General features: G+C 39.5%; 1 protein-coding gene across 1 annotated transcript in view; it reads right to left on the bottom strand.

Annotated features, from left to right (window-relative positions):
• Positions 1-16,394, bottom strand: part of rnf144aa (ring finger protein 144aa) — a 45,455-nt gene extending 29,061 nt beyond the window's left edge. Inside the window, exons 1-2 of the mRNA XM_083910299.1 lie at positions 16,098-16,394; positions 932-1,082 (exon numbers count right to left, since the gene is read on the bottom strand). Coding sequence (XP_083766425.1) covers positions 932-1,066 — 135 coding nt within the window. The 5' untranslated portion in view covers positions 1,067-1,082; positions 16,098-16,394. The remainder of the gene's footprint in view (positions 1-931; positions 1,083-16,097) is intronic.
• Between the last annotated feature and the right edge of the window lie 3,026 nt (positions 16,395-19,420).

Below are 19,420 nucleotides of genomic sequence, written 5' to 3'. Positions count from 1 at the left end.
CGTTAAGATAAAACTCAACGCTCCACTACTCGCCCTGTCACAAACAATAGACACTAAATAAAAGAAAAGAAATAAAGCTTCAAAACTGTAAATATTACACTCACCTTTGTGACAGGACAATGTATTTCATATAAACTAAAGATGACGTGTGATCTAATAACATATATTTTTTTGAAGTTAAAAGTTTTTATAACGTTAACTTGAAAAGTGACTTTTATGTATTTGATTCAACAAGTCAAATTTAAGACTTTTAAAGACTTTTTTAAGACCATAATGAATACAATTTAAGAACCATTTCACATCCGTTTGGCAAAAAAAGTACAAAAGACATGAAGGAAAATTGGAGCCACAAATCGTTGAACTTGCACTTACCCATCTTATGCAAGCAATTCGACTTAGCTGTGGGCTTTCGTTAAGTTTTCTTCGCTGCTATGCTAAGCTGCAACACACCATGGAGTTCCTTCTAAAAAACTTACTAATTTGTTCCTACGGGCAGAACATGGCACCTTCCCAAAAACGTATGTAATATATTTTTTTCCACTTTAAATCAGTAAATATTTAAGTAAACTACTTCAGGCTCAAATATACATATCAAATATTAATATTTGTGAAATGTTAACCCTTTAAAGGCCTTTAAAGATATTATTAGACCCTGAGATGGGTCAATGATTAGCAGAAATATTGATTTTGATGCATTGTTTTTTGTCAGATTTAAAAAACAAAACATAAAAAACGGACTAATTTGTTCCTAGCAGCAGAAAATGTCCCTAGGAACTCTTCAGGGTTTAAATTGATTTTGGTTATTGTGTTTACTTTGATTTGGAGCCATGTGAAAACGCTTGCCGAGCATAAAACTATTTTCCTGCTCTTTGCAGTGCATCTTTTTATGTACTCTATATTCTTTAAATGCAGGAGAGCATGATTTACTCACCAGTGTACAGAAGACACATTGGCACTGAGTGATGGTGGTCATCTGCTCCAGAGGAAACTCTCCAAGGCACAGCTTACATGAGACCAGGGGGTCCACGGCGAGCTCCCAGGTGGGACGGTACCGTGCCGTGGTCATCTTTACCGCCACCGAGCTGAAACACACACACACACACAACAAAAAAGAAAGAGCGAAAATCAGTTTTGTTCACGTCTGTTGACATGATGAATCCAGAGTCCAAGGCGAGCTTGTATTTGTCATGACATAATCAGCATGACGCTACGAGCACAGACTGAATATACATTGTGACTTGTGTTTATACATTAGCAGGCCTGTGGATGCAGAGTGACACCAGCTCTCTGCCTAAATGCTCCCCTGACAGCTGTGTTCATTTCTATGCCAAGACTCACTCTTTCTGGGAGTGAGAAGAAATAAAATAAAAGTACAAAGGCTCAGAAAAAAACCTGTAGCCATCATCTATCTCAGCTCCCTGTGAAATTTTCACTCAGAATGAAACATGTTTTTTTTTCTCCTTTCTTTCTCCCCCGTCTTCACTGCGTGTCACTGCATCTCTTTTATGGGTTATTTTAGGCACTCTTGTCTCACTCCCTCCTTGCCTGGGTAGCTGATAGCAAAGAGCACCCACTCGGCTGTTTACAGGAAGTAGTCCCGCACACTACAACGTCAACACTGACAAGCCCTCTCTCTGCTGCCTAGCAACCAACAGAAGGAGAATTTTGGAGGAGGGAGGGGGGGAGTGTGGGGGGTTCTGGAAAGGAAAGGAAGAGAAACACAGCAGTGGAGATGAGACGTGGGGGAGACATCCCAGTTTGCTTTCATTGGTCACATGCAGTGTCTGTTTCTCCGTGCAGCTGCTTGTTTACAGACACCGAAAAAAGCCCACAGCGAACGGGTGAGAGTTCACATGAACGCTCCAGAACTCAAGTGCCGTCTACATGTGCCACCCAACAATGGGAGTGAAGAAGAAAAGTGTGAGTTCTAGTTTAGTAGAAATGTTGTCTATCAATGATTTCATCCATCCATCCTCCACTGGAGGGTCACGGCGGGTGCTGTGCCTATCTCAGCTGACATAGGGTGATAGGTGGGTGATGAAGTTAGTCCAATAGATGCTTTATTGATAAAAATCCAGTCCAATCGTAAAATTTAAGGCTTCACAATAAAAGTTTTGGAAAATCAAGCCTACATCCATACATAATTCAAGGAAGAAAAAAGCAGGAGATTCCACTGGATCCACTTAATTCTACAGGTCCAAGCAGTAAAATACTATATGAACTCTTGCAGCCATGAAATGGTCAAGAGAACTAAGATCACAAGAACTAAGAAGATTGTTCCTGCAGACAAATATTTGGTTGCTCGTAGCATCAATCTTAGTCGGGAGGAAAAAGGATGAATCCCTGAGGAGACGTCAGGGAAAGACACATGAGAGAATGGAAGTCTGTTATCGGAAAAACATTCCATTGGAAATCTATAGGTGATTGAATACTGCAGATGCTCTGACCTCACTGTTTGTTTGTTTTTTGTGACGAAAAGACACAAAGGCAGCACAAGGTCAAGTGTCAAAGGCCTTTACAAAGACTTCTCGTAAACTAAAGGCATGAAAGCGTAACAATGGGTCAGACAATTATCCCTTTAACACTCAGTTAGAGCAAGCACAATTTGCATTACCGTAATTGTGCAACGGATTGTGCCATCGTACAAATTCCAACTGTGTCTGAAAGCTGAGAAGTTGCACGTCAAAGCCAACATATGGTTATTACGGTAATTTCACTCGCGCTGGCAAATCAATGTCTTTGTCAGTTGGAAAAACATACATAGTTTCCATTGTTGGGCCTGATTTTTTGACATTGAGACAAAGACTCAAACAAATGTTACTTTAAATATGTTTTATACTGTTCAAATTTCAAATTTAACACACAAAATCTGGTGTCCGTGTACAACTACAGTGTTTTTTTCCTAAATAAATGTGTTATTACACATTTTTAACATGTAGTAAACTATAAATAACTGCCAGATATTGAACGTTTTTCTGAGAAATGAGCAAAATCACTTACTCACAAGACATGTTTCTGGCCCTTTGATGACTAAAATAAGCAAAAAAAGCCATTTTGAGGCTCAGGTGTCAAAGGGTTACGTGTCAGACCCACTAAAGTGTAAAGCAAATGTGACACATCTGACACAGGGAAGCATCACTTTGTTGTGTGTCAAAATCCTTCCGACAACGTTGAACAAACTGCACACAGGCAAAGACAAAGCAAGGAAAGAATTATGCTTGAAACATGAAAAACTCAAGAGAAAGAAGCTGAATGACAGAGGCTGAGAAGGTGACGACAGAAACAACAGCACTTCCTTCTTAAGCCATCTCCTGATCTCACCGACTGAACACCATTTCACCCTGTGGCAAAAAGAAAAAGACACTCAGACTGTAAAGAGTGTGAATCAGACTCTGTATTGGCTGTAAAGGCACTGAGTGGGTCGATGAGAACTTTTGCACTTATATTGCAAAGATAGCCTGAGGATGAGATGGAGGAAGGAGGGCGACAAATAAAAGGGAGAATGAGTTTCCATGAGAAAAAAGGTGGTGCAGTGTTGATCATTCTGCTGCATTATTAACTACAACTCCACATTAGCCACTGATGGTGCACATGGCACTCTGGGTACTTCGAGTGTGATCGTTTCAAAAGAAGCCTCTCTAGAGTACGGCGTCTCTGGGAAAAGGTCAGGTCAGCCAGGAGGAAAAAAATAAAAATCAATCAAACAGGAAGCAGAAGAAAGAGCAGTGGTCACCATATGTCAGTCATTGTGTGAAGCGGCTGCACTCATAACTTAAGTGGCTACTGCAGCATTCATCTGATAATGACATGTGCGCGCACACACACACACACACACACACACACACACACACACACACACACACACACACACACACACACACACACACACACACAGATATGTAAACAGCTATTCTTCTTAGGACACTGCAATGACTTCCATTCATTTGGACAGCCTTAAAAAGTGTTATCCATAACCTAAACTAATCAAAATCATAATTTTTATCTTTTTATTTTATTTGTATGTATTTTTCTTATTCTTCTATTACTTGATGTTTTTCATATATATTTTACCTGCTTGTTTTTAGTCTCTTTTCCTTTTACTGTTTTATGTGAAGCACTTTGTGAATTACCTTGTTGCTGAATGGTGCTATACAAATACACTTGCCTTGCCTTAAGACCAGGATTTGGTCCCCAAGAGGACTAATAGTCATGACAAGGTTAGTGTTTTTGTGTGAAATAGGTCAGAAAGAGGTCACAAATTATGTGAAACTCCAAAAAAAGTACATGAGACAAATGGATTTCTTGCAGCAGAACACCATGATGCCGTCCACTTAAACTCTCTTCTGCAGCCATAGCAACTGCACTCTGTCCATTACATTATATAAAATAAACTACTCAAATACACACACACACAAGGACACACACACACACATGCAGTAACAGGAACGTAGATTGAGTCAGTGTAATCTTAAAAGCAATCACACGATGACTTGACTGCGATGATGTCAGCCTCTAACTGGCAACCTCAAGAATCCTTAAACAAGACAAAGGCTACTATATATAGTTCACAGTATATAAGAATGTGCCGTGTCTCATTATACAGTAAGAAACGGTGCCAAGCAGCTTTTCAGCGTACCCAGTCTTCATAGCTAAGACTACGTTTATAGACATAGAAAGAAACGTTGCTTAATAAGGACATGTCAACACATGCTTTTGATGAGTCAAGAGCTGGTTGTTATTGCACAACACTGTTCAAACTTTTTTATATCAAGCACCACCTGAGAAAAATGACTGAGCTCTCCGAGTTAAACCATGATCGCCAAAGTTAAAATACAGTGGTGTTAAATAGTCCAAGCATTTCCTCACATGTACTTCACACACTGGTATAGTGACATTAGATTAAGATGGAGCGGGAGATAGAGAGAGAACGTGACTTTAATTATTATTATTTATCTATTTATTATCATTTTCTAAGCAAATTCCTGGTATATACTAGAGCTGAAACGATGAATCGATTATTAATCGATTACTAAATTAATCGAGAAAATAATCAGCAGATTAATCGATTAGGAAAATAATGGTTAGTTGCAGCTCTAGTATATATAGTAGAACACTATCTCCTCCATGTGCTATCAGAGGAAGCTTGGAACCATGGCTGTAAGGTCACACATTTCCATGTGCCAACATAAGTTCCATTGTTATAGCTTCTTTATTTCAACGGTTGACGGTAATGATACGACTGTCAATCAAGCACAGTGGCAAACATCTACTGGTTTGACCTCTTTCGTGCCTTTTCATAAATATGACTGCAAAATGAAACAGTTGATGACGATGAATGGCTCTGGAGTCATCTTATACACCACCACAATTAAGTATTCAAAATAACTTTCAGGAGGGGAGTGGCACCACAGTGATACTTAATGTTTCAACTGTCACTCTGCCTTTAAATCAACGCTGCGTCCTGATACAAAGAACAAAGCTTGATGCCAGTTCTCACCTGAACTGACGGCAGAGGAGGAGGTGAGAGCAGGGCACATTTTTAATACCCTACAGCAGGAAGCAATGCATGCCTTTACTCTCATTAACTGAACTTGATAAACCAGTGTAGGGCTGCAACTAGTAATTATTTTTATTGCACAAAATTCAATGTTGTTTCCTGAACCTCAAAAGACATCCTTCAAAGTCTTTTTTATCCACAAACAAAAGAGTTCACTCAGTTCACTGTCACAGGAAATCAAATAAAACAACAAAATATTCGCTGGTGTTTGTTTTCTATTTTTTATCGTCTAAATCAGGTTGTGTGTAAGAAAAGATTCTTAAAATAACTGAGGACCAATCAGTCAATAGATTAAAGCTGCAGGGCATCATCTGAAGTAATTAAGCGTTTCCATCATAGTACAGTACGGTATATTTTGGCACAGTAAAGGCCTCACGTTTGGACTGAGAACAGTAACTTTACTTGGTAGGCGGGGCAGGCAGCGTGCCCGATCGACGAGATACGCAGCGTGACGTTGTGCCAGCGCTGACAACCAACAGTCGCATCGAACGCCACACGACAGACAACAACATAGCGGACAACAACGGAGCAGCTCGCTTTTTCCTCTCTCCTCGGTTTGTGGCTGTTTCAACAAGACGTCAAGCTTTGTATGAGAACAGAATGCCGCCACTGAAGAAACAGCGACTCTTTTCTGTCGCCCAATCAACGTTAGTTAACGAAACTGGAACAGTTGGGGCCTGTTATTTTGGTACTATTACTAATGGAACCGCACAAATTCCACAAGCAACATCTGAGCAGAGAGAGAGTGTTTGTGTACACTGGACAAAAGTATTCGGAAGCCTGATCATGACACCAACATAGACTGTAAGTATTTCCACACCACACTTCACGTCAATAATTAGTTGTTAGTTGTAAAAAAAGGGCCTCTTCCTCAAACTGTTGACACAAAGCCTGATTGAAACACCTGAATCCAACACTTAACAGGTGTGGCCAACTACTTGTTTTCCCTATAGTGTGTAGATACACTGAGAGTGCATGCAGGGACGGGGCAAGAAACATTCATGCAGTCAAACTACAGAGTAACCGGTGTTTTTGAGCAGCAGATTTGACTTCTGAAACATGAGTGCTTTTTTTTGTTGCGTTTTCTGTCAAACTCACAAACTGTGTGCAGCTGTTTCTCTTTAAGAACACAATTTTGAGATCTGTGTGGAGCTGATAAGCTTGATCACCGTTGTGTGAACTCCTTTGACAATACATTACAGTATTTATACTTACAGTCATACCTAATGCTGCCTCCTGATTTACGAAGAACAAAAAGAACAAAAGCAGAAGCCAATTCTAACCTGAAGTCACTCACAGTCGTGACGGGAGGTGAGAGCTGAGGCTTCAGCAGGAAGCTGCACGTGGCAACAGCGACGCAGGCTTCGACGTTCGTTAACTAAACTCGAGACGAGTGCGAGGCTGCAACCAACAATTACTCCTAGTATTTTATCCACAAATCAAAGAGATTCAGTTCACCGTCACAGAGAAATGAAGAAACCAGAAAGGATTCACATTTAAGAGGCTGTCGACTCCCAAATGAATCAACTAATTGTGCCCCTTCACCATTACTTACTACAATCACATCTAGAAAAGAGAGAATGCATACGTTTCACCTCTGGTTGACACTTTTTAATCGTGTAATTATATAATGTCCCTCTCCCTGCGTTGTATAAGCCTCTATTTATATACTGTGTCTCACCTATGGCTGATGTGAAAGAATAGTGCAAACAACTGGCAGCTGCTGCCATGTGAGCGATGGAGAGAGAGAGAGATAGATAACAGCCCACACATTTCTCATGCTCATTCTCTGGCACCTGTACACATTAACATCCTTTCAACTCCTGTACCCAGCTGTCCTTCAGCTGATTTTACAAGAATCTGCCGTCAGCCTGTTCAGCGAGTTGCAGAGAGAGAGAGAGAGAGAGAGAACTCTGGGTGAAGAAAGAAACTGCACCGTGTTCACCTGATAAGACTTTACCTCAAGTTTCAGAGGAAAAGCCCAAAAAGCTGCTTCACTCAGGGTCATTATTTGCTTGCTGCAGCGTTAACGTCAAGAGAAGCATGACACAACACTTTATTAGTGAAACCTAATCCGTTTACTGTCATCAACATTTCTTCGTGGTGGACTGCAGCAACCACATGATCATTGTTTCCCTGGAGCTGCAGATCCACTGCGATTTATTTCACCTCACAATCCGTGTAGGAGAAATTGCCCGAAATCATGAGCACCATGAGGTACAGTCATGATTTGTGGTTAAGTAAAACACAACAAACTAGATTGGCCTGTCTTTACTGAATCAGTGTGATCTTAGGGTCAGTAATAAGCACAGAGTGATCCTGCTGCCTGCTCCTCCTCCTCCTCCCTGTTCCTTCCTGCCTTTTCCTCCCTCAACAGCCTGGTCCTGCTCTTCATGGCCAATTAGTTCGGCTTTAAAAGTTTCTCTCATGTCATGTCCTCTGTGCGTCCACTGCTGCAGAAAAAAAAAAGAAGAAGTGCAAAGACGTGGAGATGAGGAGAGAAGCAATGAGCCAATTTCCCTTGGCTCACCGTCGCTGCCTGCGCTTACATCTTGTCACCTGATTGTGGAGGCTCCCACCAGGCAACCGTGCACAGAATACACAAACAGACACGCAAACACAGGAGAATTTCAGAATCACAATCACGTCTTTCCAGGAGCAGACTGGATTTTCCCCACATAAAAATCTACGTGTTTGTACTCTATGAAAACCAAAACCTGTTCGTTCAGCAGCATAAACTTTAAATGCCTTCAGACAGATGATGCAGGAACTTCAGGACGGGAAGTAAAGTCATCATAGAATGTTGGCGATAAATACAGTAAATACATACTCATGTGAACATTGAACTATTAACAAAGTCTAGTGAAAAAATAACATTGATAAATCATGTCAGTGTCAATTTTGAGCATGTTTATCAATGCAGGACATGGGTTTTTATTGTTCTATATGAGCCACAGGTTGATACTAAACAACAGCCATAACTCAAGTGTGTTATTCTCCGTTTTTGACCAACATTCATAACCCAAAGCACACACACACAGGGACTTTTCTCGTTTTATTTTTGGACCACTCGCTCAACGTGAAAGGCGACGTGCCTTTGTGGAGGTGCAGCGGTTGGGGGGGGCAGTGACCATCTGTCTGTGACATGGAGTGGCGGCCAAGAGTGGAGATAGGCCTGGTTTTCCCTCAGCCCTAAGGAGTTACACAATCACACACACAAGTATTTGGGCACTTTAAAGTGACATGGAGGAGCTGTGTTCAAGGATGAAAGACAGCGGCTATATGCCAGGATATATACACCGTTCAAAAGTCTGGGGTCACTTAGAAATGTCCTTATTTTTGAAGGAAAAGCAAGTTTTTTCAATTAATATATATATATATATATATGACTATTCTAGCTGCAAAAGTCTGGTTTTTAATGAAATATGTACATAGGTGTATAGAGGCCCATTTCTCTCCAGTGTTCTAATGGTACATTGTGTTTGCTATTCACGTTAGAAGACTATTGGATGATTAGAAAACCCTTGAAAAACCCTTGTGCAATGATGTTAGCACAGCTGAAAACAGTTTTGCTGGTTCTTCGACGAAAGCAAAGTTTGAAGGGCAAAATTATTATTTTGAATAAAAGTCATTATTTCTAATGGAATAGAAAACACAAAAGAATTTTATAGGTGACCCAAACTTTTGAACGGTGGTGTATGTCCAACTTGGTCTCTTGCTGAATATCTACAGAATAGAGTAAGTGCATGGACCGATTGGTCTTCTGGTGCTGGTTTGTATTTACTGAATGAATGTTTAGTGAGTCGACAAGAAAAAGTATTGTGACCTGCTGTTCTTACTTTTTTGGAACAATAAAATATTGCACATCTCTGCCTGTGATCACATAGAAATGCATGGTACAAGCAGCAGAGAGTTTCCCACCAAGCAATTGGTTGTTTAGTTGCAAAGGACGAGGACAACCATTCATGAAAAGTAAGACCACATCGTTTTTTGTGTGTAAATATTATAGTGTTGGTAACATTTGTCACTCTTAATGCATGTTGCATTCATCGCTGGTTGCTGTGGCTGATAATTAGAGCTGCAACTAACCATTATTTTCGTAATCGATTCATCTGTCGATTATTTTCTCGATTAATGGTTTGGTCCATAAAATGTCAGAAAGCTTTAAAAAACATTGATGAGTGTTTGTCAAACCTGGAAATGACGATTTTCTCGAATGTCTTGTGTTGTCCACAAACCAAAATGATTTCTTTGTTATGTGGAGCAAAGAAGCAAAGAAAATATTCACATTTAAGAAGCTAAAACGATCAGAAATCTTGTTTTAATCATGAAAAAACCCTGAAACGAATTAATCGATTATAAAAATAGTTGACGATTAATTTAGTAATGGATTAATAATCGATTCATCGATGAATTGTTTCAGCTCTACTGATAATGTGATGCTTGTGCTAAAACTAAGTTGGCAGCTTTCACTAACAACCACACCCTGCTGCTCTGATTTCACAGGAGAAGCTACTGCCCCGTGTTGACACTGGTGAGCAATGTAATGAGGAATTCTACTAAGGTAAAGGTGAAATACAAATGATTATTATTTTATTATTATTACAATTTCTTTTTGCAAATTTAGAAGAATCAACCACGGAGACACTTCAATGGAGTCATGTCACTGAAATAATAAATAATTAAGGCATGTCGAACCACTGTCAACCATCTGGACGATAGATTTTTCAGTCAGGGAAAAAGAGAACCTCGACAGAGAGGCACTCAGCCCATAAGTTATGACGACACTCTCCCTGGTGATGGGCTAAACAACTCACAAGCAGTTACAGCTACAGAAAACAAAAGGGCACAGACTCCACATGTGTCCTCCCAATAGCTTGTGCATCCACTTTTCGCCTCCTCGTTCCTTGCAGACGCTCTACTGAAAACACTTCAACACCACACCGTGCACAGAAAGATTGCTCACATATCTCAGCACAACAGCACATTGTGTCTCCCTTTTCGGTTTCTGCCCTGCAGCTCTTTACCTTCCCTTGTTATTGAGCTTCAGCATTGTGAAACAAACAGTTGTCTTAGTCCCTACAGAGACGCGCACAGGAGGGGAGGGAAGCTAAAAATGACCCGAGGAAATGTGACGGCGTCCTGTTGTTGGCCCTTGTTGCCTCAAACACAAAATGTGAACTATGGTGGTGGACGAGTGCAGAGGTGGCAACTTTTCCAACAACAACAAACACAAACAAAAGCATCAACATTGTAAATAAACACTAGAGCTGAAACAATTAATCGATTACTAATTGATTACTAAATTAATCGTTAACTATTTTGATTATCGATAAATTGGTTTGAACCTTTTTTTCATGATTAAAACAAGATTTCTGATTGTTTCAGCTTCTTAAATGTGAATATTTTCTTTGTTTCTTTGCTCCACATAACAAAGAACTCATTAAAACTGAATCATTTTGGTTTGTGGACAAAACAATACATTTGACAACATCATCATGTCCAGGTTTGACAAACACCGATCAATGTTATTTAACGTTTTATCACATTTTCTGGACCAAACGTTTAATCAAGAAAATAATCGACAGATTAATCGATGACGAAAACAATCGTTAGTTGCAGCTCTAACAAACACAAAAAGAAAAAAGTTGCATATCGAGTGGATGCAGTGGAAGTTCTGCTATTTAGCCTGTGCTAAACTACTGGGAGACATGGTGGCAAAACACAAATACCGTCATATTTGGATTTAAAATTTGGTCAAACTATTGCTTGGTCTATTCCATAAGAGTGAAATTTAAATAACAATTGATTTCATATATTCTCAAAAAAGAAATTTCACGACAATTTCAATGTCTATATCTTTATCCACTTGTGGCACAAACACAACATGTTCTGTATTTGTTTCAAACTAAAAGGACTAGTGTTTCAGTACACCCAAAAACGTATGTCTAAATAGTGGAAGTGGACTACAACGCAGGGCATTGTGGGTAAACACAACCAAAGCATACGCGCATGTAGAACAATAGTCGTGAGAACGAGGAAAAAGCTTTAATAGAAATATGGTCAGAGGAAAATATATCACAACTGCTGGGAAGTTTTAACCAATAGATGAGCGAGTTTCCTTGTTCATTGTCTCGTCTTCTCCTTTAGCAATTATTCATGCAGCGCCACCTCAGGCGAGGAGGGGAATAGGGGTTATTCAAATCCAATCGTACCGAGTCTACTGGACTAGACTGTGCTGTCAATCCAATGAAAACACACTTGTTTTGTCTCACTAACACACTGTGTCACACATATTTCCACATAAGGGTTGTTATTCTTGCCAGACAAGAACAGAGGTGCACCAGACACCAGCTGATCAGCAACACAACACACAAACATCCAGTGGGTGTTGACAAAAGTATGAGGCTGCAGAGAAAGCGTCTCCATGGGTGCTAACAAGAAGTTTTAGTGTCAAGCGTACACCTTAACAACGAGAGCATGTTTTTCACAATCACGCAACTGAATCTCTCCTGATGACCACACTGTTCATTGCTGCCTACTTTCCCCCCCGTGGCATTAGCTCGTGTTTCACCGCCACACTAAGCTGACACTCCCAGATCCCGGCCTACCTCCTGACTCATCCCGTGAGTGATTTCTAAGAGTGCCTCATAGGAGCGTATGGACCTGTTGTACATGTAGGTGGAGAGCATCATTGATAGAGGCAGACATGGTAAGAGCAAAGGCTTGGCTGATTCCCAGTTGAGCTGAAAGTGTGAGTTCTACCCCTTTAATGAACATGAAACGTGGTTTATTGTTGGAACGCAGGCACTCGTGGGTGAGAAAACTCATATCTTCCTCTGCAAAATATCTCTTCATGACCTTTTATTTCAATTTGTTTACTGTAAAAAGGAATCCGTGTAGTGGGAAATGTGACGTCAACAAAAGCTGAACTAAATAAACACAGGGGGAAATTTTTGTTGCAGAAATCAAAACAATAGATCATCGAATACAAACAGTTTTGTCCCTCACTGTGGAGTCAGTAAGTAAGTAAATATGGATGGATGCAGCTCATCAGTGCTTCTTTGTTTCAGCGTTTGAAGAAGATTAAGACACATCTGTGAGCTCACAGTCAAAAACAGAAAAAGGATGTTTGTTTGGAGTTGCTGTTCTGTCTAAAATTACTTGGCTTTATCGCTTATTTTTTGGGGGGATTTACTCAGCACCAGAGGCCTGCGGCGATTTTACATATCCTGAAACGCTACATCGAGGAAAGCAATGGGCAGTCAACAGAATCTGTGGTGCATTTATTACATAACAATAGCTCACTCTGCGAGCCATACCTGAGAATAAATAAGAAAAATGCGACTGAAGCAGCATTGCTTACTCTTCGCATAAATGTCCCCATCTCACCCTAATACACTGGCACGAGGAGGTAATGCACTCCCTCAGCAACAAACATCATTTGCTATGCGATGAACCACTGCATTGTTGACTGTGTGGATAAACAAGCACACACAGTAAACATGGACAGTGGCACCACCTTCAATACATATACGACACCCTGGTGAAATTACATTTAAGCTGTTGCATAATCCTTGGCAACCCCCCGACTGCTGACAGGCAGACGACAACTCCCCAAAATCAGATTACACCAAACTGATTCCTAAGTTAAGTCAGTTCTGCAGGAATAATGCCGCGATTTAACAAGACCGCCTTGTGGTAACGTTCCCTGAGAAAAACCCCCGAGTGTCTGCAGCAACTGCAGCTACTTAACCCGAGTGATTTTACTTTCAGAGTCGTCTGAGCCCTTACGCCCTCCTTAAGTAATGAAGACAGACTTAACAGCAGGTCAATGCAAACAGATGCTAATTGAGTTCTTATTAGTGATTAAGAGTATTTAAAGTGAAAAGGGTGTCACGTTTCTAGCTCATCTCTCTTTCAGGGACGGCTACTCTACTTAACTTTAAGATAGGATATTGTAGGATATGGCCTGGTTTATTCACATGTGGAAAAACAAGGTAAACCCAAACACTACAGACTGCCAGGTGAGCTCTGTTTTACTTATTATAAACTATCGTTCAAAAGTTTGGGGTCACTTAGAAATGTTCTTATTTTTGAAGGAAAAACACTTTTTTCAATGAATATAACATCAAATGAATCAGAAATGCACTCTTTACATTGTTAATGTGGTAAACCACTATTCTAGCTGCAAACGTCTGGTTTTTAATGGAATATGTTTGCTAATCGCGTTAGAAGGCTATTGGATGATTAGAAAACCCTTAAAAACCCTTGTGCAATGATGTTAGCACAGCTGAAAACATTTTTGCTGGTTCTTTGATGAAAGGGCAAAATTATTATTTTGAATAAAAATCATTATTTGTACTCTTGTCAATGTCTTGACTATATTTTCTATTCATGTTGCAACTCTTTCTATGAATAACATTTTATAGGTGACCCCAAACTTTTGAACGGTAGAATGTTGTGATGACACTATATGATGTCATAACTCATGAGATACAAACACTGTCTCAAATATCAACAATTTAATTAAAAAAATATATTAAAATGTTGATTATTTTTTGGGGGTTTTTGACCATGTGTGTACTCCCCCCTGGAGTGGAATGGAATGGCACAGTGAGTTCTGGGCATCATAACCTCATTCCTTCTCATTCTTAAGTAAACACATCTCCCCTGAGAATGTGTCTGCCTGTCATCGTTCACTCACACACACACAGGGAGGAATCTGTGACTGTTTTGTGCTGAACATCTTTCTCTCGTTTACGACAAATCTGTAACAGGGTGTGTTACAGTGGCATGATGCATTAACAGTGACCCCCCCCCCCCCCCAAATGAGAGCAGGCTCTTTCAGATGAATAATGGAAAGAGTGCATCACTTGTGCATCAGTGAAATTCCATGTGAAAGACACAACTCTCCCTAAACTGTGTGTGTGCACTGCACATAGAATAAGTAAGTGTCTTTCAATGTTTTTGCTCCTGCTGTTAAAGCTACAAGAAGCATGAAACTGAAGAGAGAATCAATAACAGACAATGAGGGGGACGTTAAAAGCCATGGTTTACGATAGGAGGCGGACCAATCGATGGTTTATCCCCATATTTTTAATAATTTACTTTGGCCCATTATTGTTTTAACATCTTAACAATTTGTTATTTTTATTCATATACTTAAGTGTGGACACAAAATCCATATTAAAAAGATTTATGATTGCTAAACTGTTATATTTAAATCAGATTGAGGGTAAAAGTAAACGGCTCAACACTTTCAACCAATTTTCTTTAAACAATAATATAGAGCTGCCACTAATTACTATTTTCGTAATTGATCGATCGATTAATCGTTTGGTCCATAAAATGTCAGAAAATTTTCAAAAATGTTGTGTTTGTGTTTGTCAAACCTGGAAATGATGATGTTGTCCAATGTCTTTTTTTGGTCCACAAACCAATGATTCAATTTCTTTGTTATGTGGAGCAAAGAAACTGAGAAAATATTCACATTTAAGAAGCTAAAACAATGAGAAATCTTGTTTTAATAATGAAAAAAGCTACAAACCGATGAATCAATTATCAAAATAGTTGACTTAGTAATCGATTCATAATTGATTAATTGTTTCAGCTCTACAATAATAATCATCATCCTTATATTGAAACATCAGCTGCCCTGATTTTCAAAAATCTGCATTAACCATAGGAGAGATAATACTGTGTTTATAACCACTCTATAACCACTATAAGCAGCCAAAAATAAACCAACACAAGCTAGTCATAAATCGCAGGTAAATCATTCAACAGCAACTACATAAAGTGCATTTACGGAAATTATAACGCATAATATACCATTATTGTACTGTTATAATGCTCACATTATCACTGTCAGATTCAAAAACCGCTTGCCTACCTGAGATGAGAACGTAGGTACAGCAGGTACAGAAACACGTGCACCTCTAAAGCTCTGGAACACAGTTATATCTGCTGCATGACAACTTATAGACTTGCTTGCTTAAAAATGGAAAAGAGCCAAGGGAACAAACAAAGTGAGTGGCCTTTCAGAGCTCAGCAGAGACGTCCCACACTCTCAGAGCGTGGAATGGTTCAAGTTCAAGATGCAACTACTTGTTTTGTTTGCAGCTGCTGCTGCTGCTGCTGCTGCATGGGGAGGGCAAAATATGATCTGACAATTACAGCAAGTCTGATCAAGTGTCAGCAAGCAACAAAGACTGTGCATGCACACACGCACGCACGCACGCACACACACACACACACACACACACACACACACACACACACACACACACTGAAATCCCTCCTGATGTCATTCCAAAGTCAGTACTTTGTTTTATACTCACTACATGTATAGTTACTTCAAATAATAACACCAAAATGGAGCTTATTTGCACTAGACTGAGGAAGACACTGCTGCTGACATGGCTGACCCAGGTGATCTGTAGTTTAACCTGACATTAACAACACTATAATAACTGCGCAGCTGCTACTTGTAATTGTGCGTTACATGAAGTCAAAGCATTAAAAAAAAATTATTTACCTGGCTTTCTGAGATAACGCCGTCTTGACTGGTGAAACCTCAGCAAAGGGTTGGAAAAAAGATGATCCCCCTGAATTGGATTAAGGAAGAAGGCCAGCCAGTCAGTCAGGCGGCAGGGCAGCAGGAGGAGGAAGAGGAGGAAGAGGAGGAGGAGGAGGAAGTCTCTGAAGGGGTGATGCCCATGTCCGTTATGTGTCCCTCCAACGACGGGGGTGGAAACATTTGACCCTGCTACTGTCGCCTGCAGCAGCGCCAAAGATCAGGCCCTGGTGAAACAGTGACACCCGCAAGCATCGGCGAAAAACAAGAAACACACACGCACACGCAGAGAGAGAGAGAGAGACTGCGGATAAATAAGCACAGCGGAGAGAAGCTGCGCTGTGCTGCAGCTGACACTATCCTGTCTGTTTTGGTTGACAGTAGGCTTGTTTGTACAGCGGGCACAACGACGCAACGTCCAGCCGTCAGACCCGCGACGCACCCGGCGTGTAAACAAGACAGAGGTCAGTGTGTGGCGCTGCTCAGGAATCCGTGGGCGACGTGCGTGTTTACCTCTTCTGTATCATCCCCGCTGCTAATGCTGCTGCTGCTGCTACTGCTGCTGCTGCGCTCTGCAGGAAATCAGCTGCTTTGCACCGGAGAGACGCCATTTGTGTCCGTGAGAGGGTTTTTCCTGTCTGCTGCCGCTCAGTGGAGAGAGAGCGGCGCCCATATCCTATTTACACACAACAGCACCATCTGCTGGACAAACGCAGCAAACACAATTTCCCTCCACGCTTGATTAAAAGTGTATGAACCTCCCTCTGGTGGTACAAACCATGCACACAGTTATGTGTGCAGGTTTTTAAAAGGCACTGTGTGTAGTATTAAAATTAAAATTAATTAAAATTAAGCAGAAATTGCAGAAAATGTCATGTGAGTAAGTGCTTTTGCCCATTTTTCCCAGAAAAACTTTCAATATATGGCAATTATTTACAATTTACTGCATGGGTCTCAAACTGTCGGTCCCCCAATTGATATCATGCTATAATGAAAACATGGGCCACGACCTCACCGTCTTTTAAACAAGGGTGTGTAGCTGAGTCACAGCTGCCAGCGAGGTAATAGAATAGAATATAAGTTTCCTAGCAATGTTTTTATAACAGTAATAATAAGACATTTGGTCATAATTATCCCATTATTGAATATATCGTATACAACATTCAATTACATATAAATATGTATGTTATGGCCCGAGCCACGGAATGGCAGAGGCCAAAACGGCTCCTGGTACAAATTTTAATTAGTTGTCCACACTATTATTTATGGCATTTAAAATAAATGTCTGTTTTTGATATTAGTACATTAATTTTGCATCATAAATAGTATTATTAAGTATACGTGTGATATCATGATGCAATATTGTAAACAGTTGTTTTTTCCCACTTTTGGCTCTCTAGTTTGAGACCCCTGATATACTGCATGTTAAAATAGTGTATTAACAATTTAAAATGACAGTATGAGATCAGATTAGTCCCACCATGAGGAAATGTGCAGTATTACAGCACCTCAACTCTCGACAGCAAAGAAGAAAATTAATAAGTAGCAAAGATGCATTACAAAATCAAGAAGTACATAAAAAAACCCTTTTTAAATATAAATATTTGATATATTTCATTATATAATAGTAATACCAGTTGATGTTATGATTTTCACACACAACCATCTCCAGGCTTTAAAGACAATGGTCCAAGTACATTCAGCAAATGGCAGTTCTCAGGGTAAAAAAAGAAAATGCCTTTTTGATGCCAGAGAATAATTATGGTTCAATAATGACGGTAAGGTAAAGATAAGTTGTAAAAGTAACTAAAATAACCACTCGAGAATAAATCCCAGGTTAGAAACGAGCGGATGAAATTAAGAAAAACTGAGATTGTGTCTCAATAGCTGTTGGTGAATGAGACCCAGTGTGTTTTAGTTTCAATGTGAGTGAACTCACCTTTTAAAGACAGGCTGAGAATGTTGACCTCCATGTCTGTAGAGTCCCCTGCAAAAAAATTTCAGCATTATTCCATTTATTTTTAGGAAAAAAACACTATTATCACCAAGAAACCTCACTTCAGTTAACCGAGAACATTGAAATATAGAAAATAACTTTTTTTTTATTCCCGTGAATGTCTTGTTATTGTCACCATCGTCACAGTATGCAGATAATCCCCTCGTTCATCAGGAAAGGTAGAGTGAAAGATTATAAACGAACAGCTGTGATTACCATGTTGCTACAACAGTAGTTAAACTTGGAAACCCGAGGCCAGTCTGCTTAGTTTAGCTCTGATTAACATGTTGACATACAGAACAGCATGGCCTAGTTCCTGTTCAGAGGACCACAAATGACACAAAGGCCACACACTACACTTATGAGCGTGTGACGCCACATATTTCTCAGCACACACACCTCAGAATCTTCATCTAGCACCATCATCGCCTTGAAGAAAGTGTGGTGAGCTCTGTTATGAGCTCTGTCCATGATTGAGATATGATGAATAAATGAAGGACACTTTTTTTACAGCTGGATTTTCAATAATCTGCTTTATATTCTTTCTTATTCTTATTATTTTTTTTCTTCTTAATATGCTGCTGACTTTTCATATTTCTTTGCTTATATTGAATCCTGAACCTGCTCAACTCTATTATGGGAGAATTTTGTTCTCTCCTCAACTTCTATACACTTAGAAGTCACAATTATTCCTTGTTTGAGCCAAACATTGATGATTCTTTCTGTCATTTTTGTCAAGTTTAATCTAAGAGATCCTCATCTTTTCTTAAACCAGGTTTTTATACAGCTTTACGTAGCGTGTGTGCTTATACCAAGGTTAAAATAGTTTTAGTTTTTATTTCATTTTGACTTTTTGCTTTCCAAATGAGTTAGTTTTAATTAATTTTTAGAGCAGGTTTGCAAGTTTTTATCAGTTTATTTTTTTGTAAATGCTTCGTTTTATTTTAGTTTTTTTATTAGTGTTAGTTTTTTGTAATATGGAGTAATATTGTCATTAAAAACCCAACAAAAGACGCCATTTTAACCCTTAGTGCTAACACAACTCCTTATATATTAATAACATAAATACAGTTTATATGAACCCAAAAGGCTTATGTATAAAATACATTTGCAAAGACAAAAACTAAGCACATTTTAACTACAATTTTACTTAGTTTTGTAAACACTAAACACACAATTCAGTTTCAGTCAGTTATAAGGTATTAAAGTCTAGTTTTTATTTTTATTTCAGTTTATTTCTGTTTTTTCAATTTTACTTTTTGTTATTTCATTAAGTATACTAACCTTG

This window comes from Microchirus variegatus (assembly GCF_963457635.1).
Source record: "Microchirus variegatus genome assembly, chromosome: 2".
NCBI lineage: Eukaryota > Metazoa > Chordata > Actinopteri > Pleuronectiformes > Soleidae > Microchirus > Microchirus variegatus.
Note: the sequence above shows the minus strand (reverse complement) of the source record. Positions and strands in the feature narration are given on the sequence as shown.